Source organism: Mycteria americana, chromosome 1 (assembly GCF_035582795.1).
Source record: "Mycteria americana isolate JAX WOST 10 ecotype Jacksonville Zoo and Gardens chromosome 1, USCA_MyAme_1.0, whole genome shotgun sequence".
NCBI lineage: Eukaryota > Metazoa > Chordata > Aves > Ciconiiformes > Ciconiidae > Mycteria > Mycteria americana.
Window position 1 is genome coordinate 58405270 of NC_134365.1, and position 22199 is coordinate 58427468.

Consider the following 22199-nt stretch of genomic DNA (forward strand, 5'->3'; position numbering starts at 1 on the left):
ACCAGGAACACACCTAGCTAGGACTCAGAGCAAAGCTTTTAGCCTGAGCACACGTGATATTGTTGTCCACAGCTCTTCAGGCCTTTGTCTTGCCTGGCACTGGAATTTTTCATAACTACTCCTGACTGTATGCTTGGAGGGGAAAGGTGGGGGTGCTGCAGCCAGCCGAGCATATGCCTTGCCCTTTTTGCAGGACTGTTCCCTCCATGGGAGGTGAGGCAGCGCTGGCAGTCCCCTGGAGACTGGTACAATGAGCTGAGGCAAATAAAACGAGCAGGCTTGTAAGAAGTTTTGCCACTGCTTTAGCGATAACACTGGATAAGAAAGAGAAAAGGGGATCTGGTTTTTTTTGAGGGGGGAAGCATCACATAGGAATCACCACAGTCAGTTCTGCTTTCCTGCTTCAGGGCTGAAGCACTGGACTGCTGAGAGTCATGTCATGTGTTTGGCACTGGACTGAGAAAAGTTTCAGGTTTCTTTGTGTCAGCTGGTCATGCCAAAGCCTTGACTACCCTGCCATGCTCAGCAGCTCTGTCTCAAAAGACAGTTAGGTGCTGGGGAGGGAAAGAAGGAAAGAAAAGGTTCCAGGGGAGGATGAGAGTGTGGCTTCACGCTGTGCCGAGAGCTGTTCACTGGCACTGTTTGCTTTTTCTGCTGCTCCTGGCCTAGAGTCTTTGCAGCTTTTCCCCCTGCCCTTGCATCCCAGGCCACAGATTTCCCTGCACGAACCGTAGGTGTGAGGCTGGTGGCAGCTTTCCACATATCCCAGAGGCGTCTGCTGCAGTAACAAAGCATAAAAACAACAGCACAGGTTTCCCTCTGCTATTTATTTTGCCATTAAACTCAGTCCAACCTCCTCATTTTTCTTGTGCTACACCATCAAACACACCTTTTCCAGGTCCCTTCCCGAGTGGTGGTGCATCTCCCTCCTTGGGACATGGTGTCAGGTTGCCAGCATGCTCTGGCAACCAGGACTTGACCTAGGGCCCTGCTTCCCCTCACCGCTGCCTGGCCTCCCTTTCGCCAATGAGGATTTTCTGAATGAGGATTCAGAGCATGGCTCTGCAGTGCTGTGCTGAATCCCCAGCCACTGAACTCACCAGCAACCTCCCCGGCTCTGCAGCCGCTGCTGTGCTGTAAGATGCAACCAAAACCAGCCAGGTGGAGGATCTGGCTCATCCAAGCAAGCGAAGACTGAAAACCTGCTTGTGTCTCACCGAGGACCCACAGCAGAAGCAACAGCCTTGAACAAAGCCTCCCAACAAAACTGCATGCATGTTATTAAGCAACTGGCCTTTCTCTGAAGCCACCACTCACCCGTGCAAGTGAACGTGAAGTGCACACTGCAGTATGTGCAAACATCACGAATCTGTTCCACTCTTCAGCAGCTAAAATAATTAAACTCCAGAGTATCGAGCCAACATCTGAACTCCATTACTTCCTCCACCTTTGCCTCTCTAGCAGACTACTGATCCATCATTGTAATTATCTGCACTGCTAAAGAAGTCCCATGAAGCATCTCTTGGCAAACCTCCCACCCTTTCATCTGCTTCCTCCACTCATTCCATGAGCAAGACAGATCTCGTCTGTCATGGAAAGGTACTTGCAGAAGGATGCCTTCTTCGTGCACTGTGCCTGGCCAGTGTGGGAGAGCAGCCCTGGGCAGCTCAGGGCCCATGGGAGACTGGGTGGAAGAGCCAGCAGTTTTGATTAGGAAGCTGATAAGGAGATACAGCAAATAGCATTTCTCTGGGCTTTTCTGAAAGCTCTGAGAGGGGAAGAGAGCACACGGTTGTTGGAGGAATTAAAATAATCAGCTGGCAACCTGCTAAGGCTGGCCATGGATTAGGAACCAGCAGCTAAACCCAAAAGCAAATAAGCAGAATTCCCTATAGCTAATAGTGTTACGTGCCCTGACCACCCCGTCACACCGTTACCTCCCTGGCTGGCAAGGCTGTCTTGCTGCAAGGTGCATTTGCAGTGCTGTCCTGGCTGTTTGCAGAGTGTCTGTACAAGGTCCTGGTCCCATGACCGCAAGGGCAGCGCTTGAGCCCATTGCTCTGCCGGGCAGTTAAGAGCCGTCCTTGTAACCGCTTCCCCTGGCCTTCTGCCTCCCCCAGCCCCATGGGTCTGCAGACAGGGGGTTTCCCCCACCAGGGCTGCAAGATTTGCACATGAACTTCTTGGTACCCGGGTCTGACACCTCTCAGCTGCATCAGGCTCATGGCACACACGCTGGGGAGATGCTCAGGCCCCAGAACCAGCACACAAGTGGCAGGACTCAGTTGCTCCGCAGAGGGTAGCTATGGCCACCTTGCAGAGGAGCTGGTGCCGACCACTAGCCGCAAAGCCCCGACCTGCCCATGCCTCTCCCATTCCCTCTGTCCTGTGCCAGCTCCCGCTGCAGCTGCACCCGCAGGTGTGGCAAACCCGCCTCTGCAGGGTTAAAGCCAAGCTCGTCAGCCTGGGTGATGACAAGTAGGAAAGAAAATATAAGCAAGGAGTCATTAATTAAGGCGAGAAGCTGGGAGCGGAGACTGCAGAATGCTAATCAGTCTGGATGGGAGGCTGTGTGGAAAGCAGCAATCAAGCTCCTTCAGTTTTAATTATACCCGGCTCTATATCAAGGACATGACACCTTTTTTTCACCTCTACCTTTGAGCTGTGAAACCAGTTGGAGCGTGTCTGCTGTTACTGGGCAGACAGGAATTCCCTCCTGGCTCTAGAGCCTCCCCAGGCCAGGCTCAGCATCTGCCCTTCCCACTCACGTGCTCCCCAAAATCAGGGCTTAACACCAGGCAGAGCTTAGGGATGGGAGCTGGGGCTTGCAGATGCTTGCCGTGCTAAATGTACCTTCTCCCCCAGGTTTTCTCCCTGTCTTCTCTGTCCTGTTTTATATAGGCTTCACCGCAACATGCAGCAGTCAGTCCTGACGTGATCCACTCCTTTTGCAAGCCAGGACCAGGAGCAGCAGGATCAGGGGCAAGCAACAGCCCAGCTGCAAGCAGGCAAGAACAGGCAGCGTCCGGCTGTGCACCATCACTGCTCCCGACTGCCATTCCCTTCTCCCTCCGATGCTTTGAGCTGTGAAGTGGAGCCTCACCCCCAGAAACGATGCAGATATTTGTGTTACCTGGAGTCTGCTTGCAGCCATGTGAGCTGGCCACCAGCCACGACATCGCATGCAAAGGGCAGCTGCAGGACTAGCCATCCCTGGGAAGGTAGGCAAAGCACACTGGACAAGTTGCCAAAAGGCATGGGCTGCAGAGGAGGGGCAGTCACTACAGAGGAAGGGAGCCAGAGAAATCAGAAACAGCAATAGAAGGCGAGGGAGGCTAAAGGCGCGGAGAGCAACATCAAACCCTGGAATGGAAAAAGAAAAATAATTCCCAGGGCAGTGCTTTGGCTGGCCTCTGCACAGGGAAAGGGGTGTCCTTGGAGCTGAGCTCTAGCAAAGCATGCAGTGGCTTCAGCAAGGGTTAGAAATACCATGTCACGGGGAATTTTAAGAGCAGGCAGGACAAAGCAATAAGGGAAGATTTATGCAAGCAGAAGCAGGGGATGGAAAGAGAAGAGAAATAAGGGGGGGCTCATGGCTCTGCTCACACACACCACAGCTCTGCAAGCCCCTTGCTGCCTGATGTTCCTCATCCCTGCTGTACAACGCCTACAGCACTGAAAGTGTTGAAGGGCAAGGATGGCACCAAAACCCCTTTGCTTTGGACACAGCCTCCAGCTGCCTTGCTGAGGTCCCACTGTGCATGGGGACAAGTGAGGACACCAGCAGCTTCCGCAGCCCGTGCAGGGCTCAGAGCACCACCGATGGGGCTGTGCAGCCTCCAAGAACTTTGCATTTGCCGCAGGCTCACGGTGGCAATCGGCTCCCAACGATTAGTGGGCTGGCAGTAAATGGCTCCTCTCTGCCGGCTGGGGCTCCCCAGCCTTAGCTTCCTTGCTGTTTTAATTGGCTAGAAAGCGAGCAGTGCGGTCCCTGCAGATTTCCAGGCTACGGAGACTGCCGTAGCACCCAGTCCTTGCGTCTCCCTGGAAAGTCAGCCTGTAGGGCTTTGCTGGGAGGGATATCTCCATGCACGTGCTGGCTGTGGGCGGCAGGGCTGGGGGAAGTGAACCGCTGTAGAAGGAGAATGAGCTGCCTCGTTCCGGGCAAACGTGTTCACTCTGAAACCTACTGCTGCCATGATGATCTGTAACTGTTTCCCAGCTTCAACATGGAAGTCTGGAGTGTCCCACAATGTCACTGCTTTCACTAAACATGTTCTGCCAAGCTTTCCCTCTTTCACCTGCTCTTAAGGCATTATGGGTGAAGATCTGCTTCACGTTAGGAGTTAGACACTCGGGAGCCACACAGCACTAATTAAATGCCATATGTAATTAAGGAAAAGGAGGGCTGTTGCAATCATGTTAAGTTTACTGTAAATATTGAGCTGGGACGATGGCAGGTCTGATGATTTGCAGCTGAGGCATCCTGGCTGCAGGATTGTGGAGGAGGTTGCTGAGGAGCTCTGTGGGGCTTGAGCTCAGTTTAATGGGTCTGAATGAGCAAGCTCATCTCTTTCGCTGCAAACAGAAAACTGCCTTAGTGGGGATAAGGTGTGTGCCTGATGATCCTGGCCACTCCCAGAGGAAAGTGAAGCCCCTGGGACGTGGTCAGGAAGTGTGATGCTAATGGAGATTTCTCTCTCACCTCTCACCATGGAGGTCCTTCCATGGGTTGGTTCCTTTCCCTTCCTCGGGGCTTGCCTGGCCAGCAAAAGCAGTCCCTGTCCCCCCCTCCCAGACTCTCAGGTGACTTGTCTTTGTCACCTTCCTAGGGCTTCTTCCTAGGCTTGTCCTACAGCATCACCAAAAGCTCCCAAGCCACAGGATGGATGCTCAGGGGCTACGCCTGTGCTGGCAAATGAAGCAGGATCTGTCCCACTTGCACTCACAAGCCAGGTGGCATCACAGAGTTTGTGTCCCCATGGCAAAGCTGTCTCATCCCCGCAGAGGATGATCACCTGTGGCACGTGGACTTGGCACACTGGGGAGGCTGAGTACCCCGCTTGGTCCCTCTCCCCTCTCCACTCATGTCGTGACTACATGACAAAACCAGAGCTGTGTGAAGCCAGCCACATGCCCGGGCCTAGCTCTGCCAGGCACTGCGGCAAATCATGGCATTGCAGCAATGCAAATCCCATGGGCGCCCTCCCTCCTATGTGTGCTAGACTGATCAAAGGCCTTGCTTGGATGGTGTTTTTCTGGGCTTCTCTGGCAGCCTGATGATGCAGAAAAATGCTGGAGAAAGCTGCTGTGGGGCTGGGGTCCACCACAGCCGAGTGATGCTCACCCCAGCTCAGGAGCAGTGTGACACTGCTGGGGTGGGAAGAAGGCTCCTGCCAAAAGGTGGGTGCTCTGCCAGCACATTGCTTCCCACCTCCCTTATGCCCCCTCATCCTTCTTTCTGCCCTCTGCTTCTAGCCCCTCACTTTGCCCTGCCTTTTCACTGCTGTTTTCTGTCCCTGTGGATGGCTCCCGCCACACATTTATCATTTATATTGTCCCCTCATCTGTCGTCTCACCATCCCTCCTTTTCCCTCTCTCTGCTTCTGCCTCTCCCTTTCCTAGAACTTTCTCTTGAACACCAGCAGTGCTGGATCCATCTTAAAACCCTCAGCTTTTATTCTTTTGTACACTTCTGCAGTGTCTGCAAAGTCAAATAAAACAAATGACGCACTGCTAGTGACTTGGGAGCACCAGCCTGTGCTCAGATGGCTTGTACAGCCTCCACCGCCTCCAGCCCAAACTGCAGAGCCCCGCGCCAGGCAGAGATTGTACCCAGCACACAGCAAACGTGGCAGGCAAAGGAAATTACTGGGGTTTATTCAGGTCAAGCAGGGGAGACATTCCAACACCTTCTGGTGAACGTGATTTTTGTCCCACCATGCCATCCCCGCGGCACTTCCCACCCTTCCCATGGTCAGGCCGGGGGGATGCTTGGCCTTGCTGCGAGGTGTCGTCCAAAGGCTCCTCCACGGCTGCTCAGGGAAGCAGGGGACAGAGCAGGGGAAAGTTTTGCTCCCAGGCAGACATGGGTCCCACAGCAATCCCACAGCAGTGGCCGTCTTGGAAGATGTCCCAGCCTGCTGAGCGGTGTTGGCCTCACGCTCTCCTAGAAACCCTCTCCATCAGGTAGAATGGGGCACTGAGGAGATAGGATTGAACTAAGAGCACATGGGTCTGTTTCTTTCTCCTTCGCCTCACCACAGCTGTCACCTGGCTCTTCGGTTCATTTTGCAGCTTAGCTACTTTCTTCTCCTTTGATGACAGCCATCAACTCACTCACAATCATCACCATCATGTGGAAAAAGCTGTCTGGCCAAGACAGTAAACCACACACATGAGGCTGATACCAATGAACAATGTCACTGCTCAGAGAGAAACGGGTCCTCCAGCCCCAGAAGGAAGGGATGAAACTCTGAGTAGCAAGCAAAGATCAAAGAGGAGGCAACAATCCCTTTGCAAAAGGCAAACAGAAAGTAAGCAGAGGCATAGATCAAGTGGAACAATGTGATGGAAGGAGGAGTTACCAGGTTTGTTTAGGAAGAGCTGGGGATGGCTATCAGGAAATATTTCTGAACTGCAAGCGGCATTAGGAAGTGGGACAGTGTCCTGCAAGATCTGCTTGCAAGAGCTAAAGCCAGGTGAGACAGAGCTCTCAGAAACATCCTCCAGCGAGTACTTCTGGTGGGGCAGGGTGGAGGGAAGAGACTGAACAGATGGTCCTTTCCTCCTTGAACTTCAGAGAAGCCACAGATGCAGAGGGGAGGCACACAGAGGTGTCGGCACACAAGCATTTCCTATCTTCACCTGCCGTGGCATAAATTGTTTAAGTATGACTAGTGACTGCTGCAGAGTTTGCATCACCGAGCCGTTGGCACAGACGGCTGACATCCTTGCACGTGAGACAGTGTGGCAGAGGCCCTCTGATCTGGATGCAGGGGCTAGTGAAAGGGATGGAGGTGGACTAGGGCTGCCCCTGGACCATGGGAAAAGACATGTGGGCAGGGGACAGTGTTTTACCACTTGGGGCTGGGCACAGCACCCCAGCCCTGCCAGGGAGAGAGGCTGCCAGCTACCCTATTGGCACTCAGGTCCCCATGCACTCTCTCCACCCTTCCCACCCATGCTCTGATGTGCCCTTAACAGCCTGGATTTCCTACCAGGATGTTTTCATTTTGGTTGTCTCCCTCTTAGAGTTTCAACATGCTGCACAAAATTAGCAAGTTAGGAAGTTGGGAAATGGAGGCTTTAAAACCTGTTGTAGGGATGCCACCCAGGTCACTTGGCATCACGTTAACATGTCCCTCCACTCTGCATTTGTATGGGTGGATTGTGCCATTCCTATATGAATGCTGTGGGTCAGTGAGTGAAGGTGAGTGGGGACAATGGGGTAACCATTGCCACAGGAGGTTTCGGTAGCTCTGCTGTGTCCATTCCCCTCTACCCCACATTTTTCTGCCCGTTTGGGAATGGAGTGGTTACTCACAGGCTGGAAAACAGGCTTCTTCACTTTGCTCATCTGTAATGAACAGTCAGAAACTCCTCAGTTCCTCTCAGAGGGGTCATGGCTAGGGGATGGCCAGCTGTTGCCAAACTTTCCTCCTCCAGCATCTCCTTCTGCACAGAGACGGTGGCATCTTGTAGCTGGTGAGTCCGTGCTCTGGCATCATGACTGGTACCTTCAGGGTCCCTCTTCCTGGTGTTCTCTGGGACCTGGGTCACCTCAGTGTTGCCTCCATAGAAACCTCTGGTGCTGTTGGTGAAACCTTTGCCCACGTTGACCACAGGGACTTTCTTTCCAACTCTCTTCTTCTTCTTCCTGGTCTTGTTCTGGAAGAAGACACAGGTGAAGACCTGCTTGAAACGCTTGCGGAAATGCTTGGAGATGAGGGCATAGACAATGGGGTTGAGGCAGGAGTTGGCATATGAAAGGCAGTGGGAAGCCAGGCGGCAAGCATAAGTGGCTCGGTTGAAGGGGAAGTGGCCAAACCAGAAGCACAAGATGACCAGGTGGTGTGGCAGCCAGCAGAGGCAGAACAGGATGGCCACAGCCACAATCATCTTGGTGACCTTACGCTTGGCCTTCCGGGACTCTGAGATCCTTTCTATGGGGTCTACGGAGGTCCACAGGAACTTGATGGTCCTGGCGTATGCCAGGCTCACCACGCTCACGGGCAGGAGGTATCCAAAGACAAATGTGAGGATGTCCAGAATCTTTCGGCGCTGGTCCTCCCAGATGGGGATGCAGATGGGCACCCTGTGGTAATGGACAATCTGGTAGTAACTGAGGTAAGGCCCCGCGAAGAGCAGTGACAGTGACCAGATTGCTGCAATGGCCACTCCTGCATTTCGGGAGGTACGGAGATCCCGGGACTTCAGTGGATAGCGAATGGCCAGGTACCTAGCGAGGAGGGGATGGAGAAGGAGAGACCAAACACAACATGGGTGAGATGATACCTTGTTGCCCTCTTGCCTTGTGGAGCTGCTGTCTGTGCACCCCTTCCCATGCAGCCACCCATCTCTTCCCCTCCGCACCTCTTGGTAGGGAGGGTTACAGTGAATTCACATAGAGATCAGGGTCATCCCAACAGTGGGTCTGGGACCTCTGTTGCCCACTCTGCTGTGCTAGCTCAGTAAAGGCAAGCAGCATGCCTCTTGAACCAGGGAAGAGGACAGGAGCAGGACCCAGAGGGCTCCCTCTTTCTCCTCTGGTGCATTGCTGCCCTGGGGTTTTGCCAGTCTTGGTTTTGCATGGTGGACACCAAACCTCAGTATGTGCCTGCACTCCTCCTTCCTAGGTGAGGGCTAGGTAAGCAGGCCAAGAGAGGTAACCAGGCCAAGAGCTTGGCTTGGTGCTGGAAGAGGGCATGGGGAGATAGGGAGGCTGGCTCTGCTGGCCCTGCCTCTGGGGAGACCCTAGCTGCTCCTTACAGGACACTCAAGAGGGTAAGGACTGGCCTTTCTCCAACCCCTTAGCTCAAGGGTGGCAAGCATGTTGTTCCTGGGCTGAGGGACTCAAAGGGGAGGGGATGCTTGCCTGTCAACGGAGACAGCGGCCAGGGTGAAGCTGCTGGCGTACATGGTGATGTAGATCAGGAAATGCACAGCCTTGCAGGCAAAGGCCCCAAAGAGCCACCCATCCAGGGTGTAAATGGTGGCCTGGAAGGGGACGCAGCAGACGATGAAGCACAGGTCAGCCATGGCCAGGTTAAGGATGAAGAGGTTGGTGGTATTGTACTTGACTTGGCCATTCCGCAGCAGCACGGCCAGCACCAGCCCGTTCCCCACAGTGCCCAGGAGGAAGATAAGGGAGAAGATGACGGGCACGATAATCCCTGCGGCTCGGAGCTCTGGGCTGTCAGAGGAGGCGTTCCAGCCGCCTGGCATCTCCCCATCTGACTGTGGGGACCTGTGAGGGGAGAAAGGGAGACACAGCACCTGTGCATGGCCGTAGGCAAGCGGGTACTGCTTGGTGTTGACCACAGTGGCCACCAGAGCTCTGGCCCTAAGGTGCCTGATCCCGGCCTTTGTCTGACACCCACGTTTCTCCCAGAGACACCAATCCCAACCAGCTGGTTAAATGATGACATCAAGATCCTCGTGACATCACTGGCAAGAATGCTGTTGGCAGCCCCTTTCTCCTGCCCGCATTCATGCCCCCACCACGGCACCTCCTGCGCTCCCAGCCCCCTGAAGCATGCCCTGCCCTGCCTCCTGGCCTCCCCTACATTCCTCCTACAATCCCAAAGCCGCTAAACCTCTTGGGATTGCTTGCTTTGGCAAGTCTAAGTCCTGGCTGGTGTTCAACAGGGCTCAGCGAGGGACACGAGGCCATAGGGACTGTGAGAGGTTCTGGCACCCTCATCTTGGGGCTGTGCCACCTCTGGCAGCAGGGACCTGATGCCTGGATGACACCCCGCAGCCACAGCACCCTGCCACGCTCCTGTCTCAAGGGAGTTCCTTCAGCTGGGACCACCTGCACCCCAAGGCTGCCCCTTGCTGCCTTTGCAGTAGTTATGTTCCACAGAGGAGAGGTGACTCAGGGCAGCTCTTCCTGATGCTGAGAGGTGGGCACGGCCTGGATGGTGGCAGCTGGGAGAGGATGAGGGGGAGACCTCAGAGCCGCCTGAAACACAACACGATGATTATTGTGAAGGAGCGTAATTATTACTGCAGCTCAAGGTATTGTGATTTGCTGCAAAACTTCCTCCAGCCATGAGTAACACTGCGCTCAGGCGGGGAGTGCCAACAGCCTATCTCCTAACGAGCCTTCTCTGTGTTGTGCTATCATTAGAACAAACTGTCCTTCTCTGAGCAGCAACCAAGAGGGAAAGACACTGTTATCTAGCAACTGTTGACATGCAATTAACTCTTTTTTTGGGTCGTGCAAGCTCCTTTGCCCCACGCTCCCCCATCCCTCAGCTCACACCACTTCTCCTTCCCAGCAGCCTCTCTGTATCGCACCAAAAGGTCGTCCCTGCCTCTCTGGCTCTGTGGTCCCCTCTGTCCTACTGGTAACTATCTGGCTTCTCCATCCTGGCCCCGTGGGATCTCCTCGCTCGAGCAGAGGACCCCGGTCACCTTCTGGGCATGCACTCGCACGTAGGCAGCGGGGCATCTCTGGGCACTGTCGTGTCCCCTGCTCAGGGAGCCCGAGGCTGCCCATCGCTTGGGAAGCCGGCACTCACCTCTGTGAGGAAGGGCCTGCAGCTTCGCCACTGCTCAGGGGAGACCTCCAGTCCAGCCCAGGCAGCGGTGCCGAGGAAGATGCAGGCCACCGAAGAGTTTGTCCAGGCAGCACCGTCACCCCTGCCCAGTGCCCACCGCCAGCTCTGCTCTCTCTTCTCCTGGCTCCCACACACGTCTCTCTCTTTCTGGAGCTCCTCTCCTCTCTCTCTGCCTCCCCCTTTTCCCTCCCTCTGCTCTTGCTGCTGATCCATTGATCTCTGTTTTTTTTTTTTTTTCCCCTCTCCCTGAGGTTGGGTTTGGAGTTAACTCCTCTCTGCCCAGCCTTCCCGCAGGCTCAGCTGCTCCCTGCTCCAGCAAGGAGGGTGCAGCGGAGAAAAAGCCCACTGCTCTCTGGTGGGAGAGGGAGGATGGAGGGGGGCAGGGTCCCATGGACCCCGGCGGGCCTTGCAGGCACCCCTCGACGCTGGGTGTTCAGACATGTTGCCCAACACCTCCGGGGAACATGAATATTCCACCACGGTGAGCCTGGCCCCTGCCCCATCCTTGGGATATGGGTCTAAACCCTCTGGACTGTAACCAATTAACTGCTATTACTAGCTGTTATTAATTGATTGTTAGTAGCACGGCACAGAGCAGATCAAGTCTCTCCCACAACGTCTGACCCGGGGAAGGAGAGGAAAGCAGGTTTTGGTTTCCATCCAGCCCAGGTCTGCCCTCCACCAGCATTGCCAGGGCACTGCAGTGTGGGGAGGGAGAACACGCCATCCAGGGAGGCCATCTCCAGAGGTTCAGCTCCCTCACCGCTGCCCAGGACAGCGCGTGTGCCGGCTGATGTGCTGAGAGGCGACAGTGACCCACGCAGCCCTCCTGCCCTGCCACCATGTCCACCCCCGCACCGGCATCTGTGCCCTGCGGACTTCCAGGTGTGCTGAGGCTGGGCGCAGCTTGGTGGTCCTTTCCTGGCAAGACTCGAAGGCCACCAGCTTCCCTTCGCTGGGAAGGTCCTGGACGCCTCTTCCAACGATGGGGCAAGATGTGGAGGAGGAGGAGGAGGTGCTGGCCCCTTCCCCTCCACAGCAGCCCCAATGCCCCACGTCGGCGGCACCCCTTGGCCTGGCGGGAGGGACGGTGAGTCTTCCCCTCCCCGCCTGCCCCTCTGGCAGGAGGGAGCGAGGTGTCCCCGCCAGCGCTATCAGCCACTGTAACCAGGGAAAAGGGGAAGGCTGTGCCTCGGGACGCAGCGATAACCCGGGGGATGCAGCGGAGGAAGAGCCCGCAGCCCAGCACAGCCCGCTGCAGTGTCGCTTCGCCATGGAGGGCCCCGGCCGTGGCTGCCTCCTCCTCCTCCTCCTCGGCCTGCTCCCGCCTCTGGGTACCCTGGGCCTGCCGCCACCGCCAGAGGAACCCCGGGAGCCACCGCCGCCGCCGTCCAGCACCGCTGACCCTGCCGCCCACCTGCTGCGCGGCCGCCCCTCGGCCCCGGTGCGGCCCTACAGCCTCTCGCTCTCCCCTGAGGACTACCGCTACTCTCCCAAGCCCCGGCACCTGCGGCCCAGGCGGCTGCGCCGGCTGCTGGGCTCAGCCTTCGACCCCTTCTGGATGGCGGCTGAGGAGCCCCAGGGCCGCAACAGCAGCGTCCCCGAGGAGAACCTGGAGTCCCTGAGCCGGGACCTGGCAGAGGGGGCCGGGCGCTACCGCCGCAAGCTGTGGCAGGAGGTGGAGGGGCTGGAGCTGCCCACCCTGCTGCCGCCCTGGCCGGGGCTGCCCCCCGAGCTGCCAGAGGCCCTGGCCCGCCGCCTGCGGCAGTGGCTGGTGGAGCGGGCTGCCTGCCGCCTCACCTCCACCTGGGTCGATCTGGGACCCGTCTTCTGGCCTCGCTGGGTGCGCCATACCGCCTGCGAGACCGGCACCCCCGGCTGCTCCTGGCCCCCTGGCATGACCTGCCGCCCTGCACAGCTCACCCACATCAAGCTGCTGGCCTGGCACTGCTGGGCGCCCCGGACCCCCGGACCCCCGCACTGCGCCTGGCGGCAGATCCCCTACCCCGTCGTGGCCGCCTGCAAGTGCTCCTGCCGCTGAGGGGGCTGCGGGGGGCTGCGGAGGGACACCCCGGCTCCTGTTCCTGCAGCCAAACGGCCCGAAGAGGCAGCGGCCACCTGGACTCACCGCCGGGGCTGGGGAGACGGGGGGGGGCATCCCCAAACTGGAGAAATAAACCACCAGAAGGAAGTGGGGAGCGGCCGCAGGCATTGCTGTTTCTCGCCAAAGCCCCCAGGTGGGGGGGACAACCGCTTCGCCCCTCGCCGCCAGTGCGGGGAGGCATTAGTGCCGGCGGGGACCCTTGCGCGGTGTTTATCTCTGGGGAAGGACGCGTGATGGGAAAATCGCGGCACCCGACGGCAGGTTCAGACCCTGTTTGCATCAGCCCCAGCGGGCTCGGTCCAAGCTGGGGCATCCCTGCCTGCCTGGGCAGGGGTGCGGGCAGGGAGAAAGGGCAGAGGGATGCTGGGGAGAAGGGGTAGAGGGACTTGGGTCACAGCTCAGGGTGGAAACGGCAGTGTGGAGAGGGGCTGGAGGGTGTCAGCGGGAAGCGGGGGGCAGGTTTGGGACTGCAACGAGGCAGCCTGGCGAGGGCAGAAGAAGTGGGGGCTGGGTAGGAATCGGGGCTGGAAGCATCTTGGGGGCGGGGGTGTGTATGGAAACGGGATGGGACAGAACACTCCCCTACTTTGAGGTACAATGGGTGAGATAGGGGGATCCCACACCTGTCCCACATGGTGTAGAGGGTGACAGCTTGAGACCCGGGGGGAAGCCTGGCAGAGTAGCATGTGGGGTCTGGGGTGGGTCGGCGAGCCTGGGGTGGGAACTGCATCCTCGAAGAGTGGCATCTGCCTCTACATCCCACCCAGCGAAAAGTCCTCTGCTTTCTGGGCTAAAAGCTGCGAAGAGCTGCAGATCAGACCTAGGTCGGGAGGCCTTGAAGAAATAAAGAGCTGGAGGCTTTGCCTGGGAATGCAATATTAACATGGCACTGCAGTCGACGGGCGCTGCATTGTTCATCTCCCGGGCTCCGGCACTCCCTGTGCTGCCGTGCAAAATGCAGTTTGCTGCAGAGCTCGGCCTTGAAGCAGGCAGAGAGGCTGCAGGAGCACAGGGGTGGGCTGCCGAGGGGCCTGGGAGAGATGGAGGGGAGAGGGAGGTCAGGGCCTGCCTGGCAAGGAGAGGAGGAGGAGGAGAAGGGGGGAGCACATGTGTGCACGCAAGAACAAGTGTGTGCATCGCAGGGGAGGGAGGCTGCTGCTGCTCTTGCTTGCGGCTGAGCAGTGAGACGTCTGTATGACTGCTCTCCCATTGAGGGAGGACTTGAGAGCTGGAACAGGGTTAAACAGCTTGGGTTGGTTGCCCTGAGCAAAGCAGAGACATCAGCAGGGCTGCCTGCAGAAGCCCAGGGGAGAGGGGGAGGCCTGGGCTGGGGACCAGCAGGGGGGAGGGAGGAGGGGAGCATGGTACAGGTGTGCAATGGAGGTGTGCAAGCAGCGGGGAGCAAGGGGGTCCATGCGCATCAGGCTCAAAACAGCAGTGACTCGGTTTAGGGACTCAAACCCCCTGTACCAGAGCCCATCTGGCTGAAGCTTAATCTCTTCCAGGTTGCAAAAGAGGCCAGAGCGTGACCCCCTGCCATTTCCCTGTTACATTCCCCATTCCCAAAATATTGCCCTTGGATAAGAGGGGAAGAGTTTGCAGCACCAGGAGGGCCTGGCGCCACACAGAGGGAATGCCATATCATACTTTATCAGCAGGCTGAGGTTAGGCCCTGTGGAGATGGAAAATCAAATAAAATCGGCACACAGTTACACTACCAGGTGCTCTAACAAGGTCTGGTGGCAGCCACATAGAAAATGCATTTCTCCTCTGCCTTTTGCATCCCTTAAAGCGCTGCAACCCTGGATTAACTTCTGTATTCTTCTGCAGTTGCTCTGGTTCAGGTCAGACACGTTATTACGCCATAGCTCGCTCCCTGACTGCCTAACGGCAAGTAGCGTTTTCGGAGCAGGTCTTTGCTGACATGACCTGGTGCTCCGGTACCCAAGCCCAGCACAGCCTCATTTTGGCCAGAGTCCGTCCTGGGCTGCAGGCAGCTGGTACTCAGTCCAGCACGTGGGCAGACAGCAGGACACACATGATTTCTCATCTGGAGCAAAACTGATGCAAACAAAGCAATCCTGAGAGATGCCCAGGACACACTTGTTCCTGCTTGAGTGCTAAATTGCTACCCCAGCACAGTTTGGAAGAACAAATCCAGAGATCGCAGCCTGCTGTGTGTTCTCTGCTATGCGAAAATTGCAGCTGATGGAGGAAAATTACAAGTTTCTGTCACCTGCTCTGCCCCTGACCTCAGCCCCAGGCAGATGCAGGCTCTCTTGCCAAGCTGCTGGCCTCTGCCACCTCGGCTTGCCTGCTGCCCGACAGCCTCTCTGGGGTGAGGTGCAGCTCCCAGGGCAGGTTTGGGAGCACTGCAGCAATGGGGAAAGCCTTAGAGCCAGCCCTGGGGACCAAGCAAGCCTCACACCCAACACCTGAGAGTGAGAAGGGGAGAAAGGAGCACCGGAGCTTCGCCTAGCTCACCTCCTCTCCCAAACCAGCTGCTGGTGGCACAGGTTGCCAAGGGTTTGGGAAACCCCTCTGCCTCGGTGGGGAATTACGGTGGGCAGATCTGCCAGGGTGACGCTGCTGGACCCACACGAGAGCGCAAAGGAAGCAGATGACCTCGGGCATACCCGCAGCACTACATTTCTATCAGCAGGAGAGAGCAGGAGCTGCAGCGCTTCAGTGCCTGGACAGAGGCTTCAGGGAAGACGCAGCAGAGTGTCTGGTCACCGTGAGAGAGGATGGGAATGGGATGCAACTCCTGGATGAGACAACAAGAGACAGAAACATCTGCTGCACTGCAGGACACCTTTAATGACACAAGAGCTGGTTGCCAGTGCCACTGCCAGCACGCAGCAACAGCCACAGCCGCCTGCAGGCTGTGATGCCTTGAGGACTGGTCCTGCTTTTGGCAGCGTCCTGCTCAAGCCTTTTCCCCTGGCACAGGCACTTGGTTGTGGGCAGGGAGGGTGCCGGAGGAGGTGTTTGCTGGCCCCTCAAGGCAGCGCTCCGTGTTTCCGTCCCACCTCGGTGAAGGCTTCCACGCAGCGGTCAATGTCCTCATCGCTGTGCACGGCTGAGATCTGGACCCGGATGCGGGCCTTTCCCTTGGGGACCACAGGGTAGCTGAAGCCAATGACATAAATGCCTGGGGAGGAAACGCAGGGAGAGTCAGAGCTGGCTGGGAGGGAGGGAGGCTGAGGTGGTACTGGGTGATAGAAAGGCTTTTGGATCCTCCCTCCCCTCTCAATAACCATTTCCAGGCTTCAGGGTTTTCAAGTGGCATCTGCTCCCATGCATGGGAATGAAGGGTAGGGCCAGTAATGGGGATGGAGTCCAGCATGGCAGGACAAGAGGGCTAATGTAAACCCCCCCAGCAGAGAAAGGAGGTGAAGCCAGCAACATCTCGGGAGACCAGGAGGACATTTGCAACTGGAGGATACAGAACAACCAGTTTTTATGCAGGAACATCCTCTGGAGGAGGGATGGTGGTGGCACTACCAGTGGCTGTTCCTTCCCTCAGGGCATGCGTCTGCATCCAGAGCTCCCTCCCCAGTTCACCTCTGTTCAGCATGTCCTCAGCCATCACTGCAGCCAGCCGAGCGTCCCCGAGCATGACAGGACAGATGGGGTGGTCTTTCCCCGAGATGGTGAAGCCGGCTGCCGTCATCTTGCTCCTGAACCTGGTGAAGAGAACAAGAGGATGAGTAAAACCTCATCACCCCTGTCCTTGAGGACCGCTGCCTTGCTTTTCCCTGGGAGCCCTGGCCACCAAGGGCTGGGTGTGGTTCTGCTCTACCATGCATCTCCTTTGCAGGGAAGGGATCTCTCTTTTTGGAGTGACCTCCTGCCATTTCCTGCTCAGCTCCATGGGGCTGCAGCTGCTTGAGGGGCAGATGTGTCCCAGACACAGAGCATCCAGATGTGACACATCTGCCTGCACATCTGTCTGAAACACAGGCACATCCTGTGGTTTCCCCTGAGCATCCCCTGGCCATGACTTGCAATCTACCTTCACGGCTGTCACCAGGGGGTGAATAAACACACATGGACAACTCATTCCTAACGAACCTCTCCCCGTGCTCCCACCCCAGTATGGCCCCCTCACCGTTGGGTCTTGGCAGCCATGGACTGTGCAATGGCATTGCTCTCCATGAGCAGGTCCAGGGCCTTAGATGCACAGCCCACCACGGCGGGGGGCAGGCTGTTGGAGAAGAGGTATGGGCGGGAACGCTGGCGGAGCAAATCGATGAGGGGTTTGGGGCCAGTTGTGTACCCACCTGCAGATGGAGGAAAGAGAAATGGACAAGGCACCCCAGGGTGACCTGTTCAGAGGGGGGCCCCTCGATAAAGCCAACCTATCACCTACAGCAGGAATTTCAGTACAAACCAGGCCTAAAAAAAAATCACAGCTGATGCCTTTTACCAAGAGTTTCCACCTTGACCCCAAAGGCAAATGCATGGGGAAAATGACAGTGGAAGGAGCACATGGCAGGACCTCCCTTGACCCTGCAGCAGGGTCCCAAACTGAGCCTCATGCCACCAGTATAAGAGGACAACATGCATGTGTTCCCCTATCATTAGGCAAAGGAAGGAAATATCAAAGCAATGCTGTGGAGCTCTTTAGGGCACAGAGGGCCTTGGACAGGAAAATGCCTTCACCTGCAGCTCCTCCAAGAGCTTTTCCCAAGGTGGAGTTGATGATGGTGACTTTGTCCATCACTCCCAGGAGCTCATCGGTACCCCTGCAGAAAAAGGAATGTCACATTATCAGCTGTGCCAGCACACACCAGGGAAGCTGTTCTAGGCCTGATGCCTCAAGGGAATCAAAGCACCACCAGCCAGGTCTCTGGTGTCCCCCCTTCTGGCAAAGGAAGAACATCCCCCTGCGGTAGTTTAACCAAGTGCTAACCTTCCCTTCTCCTGCAGAAAGGCTAAGCTGGGATCTCCAAAGGTAAGAGCATGGGTTCTTCATCCCTTACAGATGGGAGAGCGCTCAAACTTCCCGCACAGAAGTTTAATAGTCCAAACAGAGCACTAGCCATTGATGTAGGTCTTGCACACACCTCTGACACACCACACCATTAGCATACACCAGGGAAAAACCGTTGCCTGGCTAGAGTAGCTGATGTCCTCTGAGGTGGGCTGTGCACATCACTGATGGGCTGCCCTAAACACACACAGGCCTAAAGCACCCATGTCAATGTCCACGCTAGTGGAACCAAACCAACGTGGCAAACATGCTCTGCAGTTTCGTGTCCTCCAGCCCAAAAAGGCAGAATGGGGCATGGCCACCCAGCTTCTCTGTTGGCTCTCTTGAAACTCAGTGTTGTAGACAACAGCATCAGGTTCACGCCGAAACTAGCATAACTCATGAAGCACTCAGTAACCATTCTCTCTTCCTCAAGCTGTTGGGTACTTAGACACCTCAAAGTAGTCAGTTGTTTTTGCAGCTGCTGGGACCAGAGAGCCCACTGGGACAGAGCAACAAGGTCTACCTCAACCCATAGAATGGCTACCATGCCCCAAGGAATGGGGGGCTTAGTTCCCACTTCTCACCCATTCCACAGCTTGATGTGGACTTGCCAGCTTCCCACATGCAATGTGTCTAGTGAGGAGAGAGCTGGAAGGGAGCTCTTCATAGAGCAACTTTTGCCTTTTCAGAGATGGCTTTCTCCTATTGTCATCTCCTGCAGTATCCCTCCATCTGAGGAGGGACCTGTTGCTCATTCCTACAGGTGTTGCCTCACACAGGTCTCTACCTTGCAGTAGACAGCAGGAAGAACCATGCAACGGAGTGCTTGGCACTCATGTGCCTGAACAAAACAAGCACATGAAGTGTCTGTTCTCAGCAAACACCTGCAGCAAGTGCACTGCTTAGCACCTGGAGGATCTCCAGGGGATGGAGGAAAAAGCTGCCCTGAGGGAATTATCAAACTGTGCAAGCTAACTCCACAGAACCCCCAAGACCCAAGCATTTGAAAGTGATAGCTGAGAGGAGAAGGATTCAGAAATCAGGAAGTCCAGCTGCTTGCCAGGAGAGGTAGATGAGATGGTCGCACCATCCCTTACAGGCAGAGAAGTGGCTGTCGCGTTGGGATGGGTCAGTGCTAAAGTATCTCCCTTCAGTCCCTTCAGTTGCCCCAAAAGGGATATATCATCAGGAGGGGAGGGCTGAGGCAGAGGTGGGGTGCGATGCCTTCAAGAAACAGTGGTTCCAGGAGCCCCCCCCCACAAACACATTGGCCATCACCACCTTTGGCCTTGCCTCAGAGGTCATCGGGGTCAGGGGGTGGAAATGGGTAAAACAGCCCCTTACCGGCCATTGGGTCCCAGGAAGCCTGTGGCATGGCATTCGTCAATGAAGACCAGGGCATCATACTTCTGGGCCAGCTGGCAGATCTCCCTCAGGGGTGCGATGTCACCATCCATGGAGAAGGCACCGTCAGTGGCCACCAGCCGCAGACGATGTTTCTGTGGGAGGGAGAGCGGCATGCCCAGGGGTGAAGATGTCACCCTGAGGAGAGAGGCTGGCGAAGGAGACAGGGACGTAGTCCAGCTCCTGTAGGGAGTGGATATACCTAACCGAGATGGGGGGGTTTCATTGCAACCAGCTGCTTCCCCACCGTGCCTATCCATGTCTACCTGGGCCTATCGGCAAAAACAATGCCTATTGCATGGGAAAAGGCAGAGCTCGCTCTTCGGGGCTGGTTACTGTGCAGGTAGCATAGCTAAGCGAGCACCCTCATGTTGGGGTGGGAGCAGACCTCCATACCTGCGCATCCTGCAGCTTGGCCTCCAGGTCCTGCATGTCCATGTGCTTGTAGCGGTACTTGTTAGCCTTGCACAGGCGGATCCCGTCGATGATGGAGGCATGGTTCAGCTCATCCGACAGCACCGCATCCTCTGGAGTCAGCAGGGCCTGGCCGTGCCAAACAGAAAGGATCTTCCTTTGCTCTCGGGTGCTGACTCACCGAGATCTTCCAGCATCTCTCCGTGCAGAGGACAAGGCTGCGTTTGATTGCAGCTGCCACGTCTCTCCTGGCACTGCTAAACTTTCCACTTTCCTTCCCAGCTACCTTATCCCCCAATTTCCTTAGGCCAGGCTCTCGCGTGTGGCTTGTGAGCTCAAAACCTCCCTCCCCTTCCCTAGCAAGCCTGGAGGATCACCCCTTCCCCCTGCCTACGCTTCAAGTGGGCATACAGACCTCCCAGGAAGTGGGAGCCCTCCCCAAAACCTGGAGCTGGCTGGGGAAGGGGGAAGTGAGGGCTGATTAAACAGCTCCATGTGCGTCCCCCAGTCCAAGGGCACCACACCACCAGTCACTGCCATCTTCTCTGCAGCACAGAGCTCACATCAGAGCCCCTGGAAAGCATGGCAGGCACATCGCCGTCTCCTCCCTCCTCCACACACAACACAAGGAAAGCCCTACGAACCTCAAAGATACCAGCGTTGGCATCAAAGCAGCTGGCATAGAGAATGGCATCTTCCCGCTGGTGGAAACGCGCAATCTTCTCCTCCAAGTCCTTGTGTATGCTCTAAAAAGAAGAGAGGAGCGAGCGTCACTGGTGGGGCAGCACAAGTTCTCACTTGCCCGCTGCTGTTAGACGCGGACTGCAAGGGGAGGAAACAGCCAGGTTTTATCCAGAAAAGGTGTGTGTGTGTGCGTGGGAGAAGTTAGTTGGGTTCAGAAAGTGTTTGCAAACGCGGCCCTGAAATGCGGTTATGGGTTTGGACGCCAAAAGCGCAGCAGGGAGACTCCAAGCTCCCCACCCACAGCGGAGCAGCTCTGAGTTTTCTTTGCACTTAGCCAGCCGGGGCTCTGAAAGGGCTCCAGCGGGGATAAACTGGGGTGGGTTTGATAGAGCCGTTTCAAGTCAGGCTTGCTGTAAATTTGACCCTTAAGGGAGAGGAAAAGACATTCATTTTCTGAATTCAGAGGGGTGTTTCGTTTCTTTGCTCTCTGAGGGGTTGTAATGGTTTAAGTTGGTGTAATGCCAGGGCTTTGGCTAGCAGGGACTCAGCAGGCTTTTCTTCTGCCGGGCCGCGTGTGCCTTAGCGCTGTGCACGCATGCGAGTGCCAAGACAGGAGTCTGAGCAGAGCCCCTACGAAAGGCTGCCCTGGAGCAAGAGATGCTGCGCCGGTGCCCGGTACCTGGGTACCACAGATGAAGCGGACGGAGCTGAGCCCGGCGCCGAACTTCTCGAGGGCCTCCACGGCAGCACGGATCACCTCGGGGTGGCTGGAGAGCCCCAGGTAGTTATTGGCGCAGAAGTTGAGGATCCCTGCGGGAAGAGAGAGAGAAGCACGGGCGTCGCACCGGGGAAAGAGGCCGAGAGCCCTCCCCGCCGCCCCATACGCACCGGCTCCGCCACCCGCCAAGCGGAGGTGGGGACCTTGGCGGGAGGCGATCACCCGCTCGCTCTTCCAAGTGCCGGCGCCTCGGATGTCCTCCAGCTCGCTCTCCAGCCGCCGGCGGAGCTGAGCCGCCGCCGCTCCCGAAGCGGCCCGGGGGCTGCCGGCCCCGCCGCCCCGCAGCAGCCGCACCGCCGCGCCGCGCCACATCCCGCTGCCCCGCCCCGCCCCGCCGGCGAGGGGGCGGGTCCTCGGCGGCCAATGGCCATTGGCCGCCGAGGACCCGCCCCCTCGCCGGCGGGGCGGGGCGGGGCTAGGGAGGAGCGAGGCGCCGCTGTGGCTCCGCCCCCCCCGCCGGGCTCCTGCAGCTTGAAGGGAGTCGGGCACCTTCTCCAGGAGGTGTTCAGGCCTGTTTTGGGGGGGGGAGGCTCTGTCCCAAGGGGTTTAGGCACCCCAAACCCAGGTGATTCGGGATCCCTGGAGTCTGAGGGATCTGGGGGAAGCCCATCGATGGGATTTCGCAACTGTAAGGGGGGGTCATGTAGCAGGGCCCGAGGGATTTTGGAGCATCACGGACCTTGAGGATCAACCAGGTCAGGAGCATTAGGTGACCTCCCCACATAAGGGATTTGGGGTCCTCAGCACAGGTAACTTGGATCATCACATCTAGGTGGTTTATGGGTGCCCACCACAGGGGGTAATGAACCAAGGGTCTACAGGATTTGGGTGCATCCACTTGAGGTGACCAAGGATCCTTTGGTCTGAGAGGTTTAGGACTTACCCGCTGAAGGGGATTAGGTACCCGAGCCCAAGGAATTTGAGCACCTTTGGCCAAAGGGGTTTGTGACCCAGAGGCCCACCAGGTTTAGACACAAAGAATCCAGCTGGATCAGGCATCTCCATCCTTCGCTATAGCTGACTGGAGAATCCTGTGGCCAGAGTGGT

At 56.9% G+C, this 22199-nt stretch overlaps 3 protein-coding genes across 4 annotated transcripts; 1 reads left to right on the plus strand and 2 right to left on the minus strand.

Moving 5' to 3' along the window:
- The first annotated feature begins 1514 nt into the window (after positions 1-1514).
- Positions 1515-12933, plus strand: LOC142409438 (noggin-1-like). Of its 2 annotated transcripts, none has more exons than XM_075500984.1 (3): positions 1515-1599; positions 2902-3221; positions 9614-12933. In XM_075500984.1, the coding sequence occupies exon 3, from the start codon at positions 11773-11775 to the stop codon at positions 12826-12828; it is 1056 nt and encodes a 351-aa protein (XP_075357099.1). In that variant the 5' UTR covers positions 1515-1599; positions 2902-3221; positions 9614-11772; the 3' UTR covers positions 12829-12933. The 2 variants fall into 2 exon arrangements, with proteins under 2 accessions (XP_075357099.1, XP_075357105.1); XM_075500990.1 differs by having other exon boundaries at positions 9871-12933.
- Positions 7576-9462, minus strand: GALR3 (galanin receptor 3). The gene is made up of 2 exons (XM_075501005.1): positions 9098-9462; positions 7576-8461 (listed from the first exon to the last, which is right to left on the minus strand). The coding sequence occupies exons 1-2, from the start codon at positions 9445-9447 to the stop codon at positions 7576-7578; spliced, it is 1236 nt and encodes a 411-aa protein (XP_075357120.1). The 5' UTR covers positions 9448-9462.
- Positions 12934-15697: 2764 nt separating the features above from the next.
- On the minus strand, positions 15698-21496 carry GCAT (glycine C-acetyltransferase). The gene is made up of 9 exons (XM_075501020.1): positions 21263-21496; positions 21054-21184; positions 20335-20436; positions 19673-19819; positions 19217-19371; positions 17560-17642; positions 17006-17177; positions 16459-16580; positions 15698-16045 (listed from the first exon to the last, which is right to left on the minus strand). The coding sequence occupies exons 1-9, from the start codon at positions 21462-21464 to the stop codon at positions 15894-15896; spliced, it is 1266 nt and encodes a 421-aa protein (XP_075357135.1). The 5' UTR covers positions 21465-21496; the 3' UTR covers positions 15698-15893.
- Between the last annotated feature and the right edge of the window lie 703 nt (positions 21497-22199).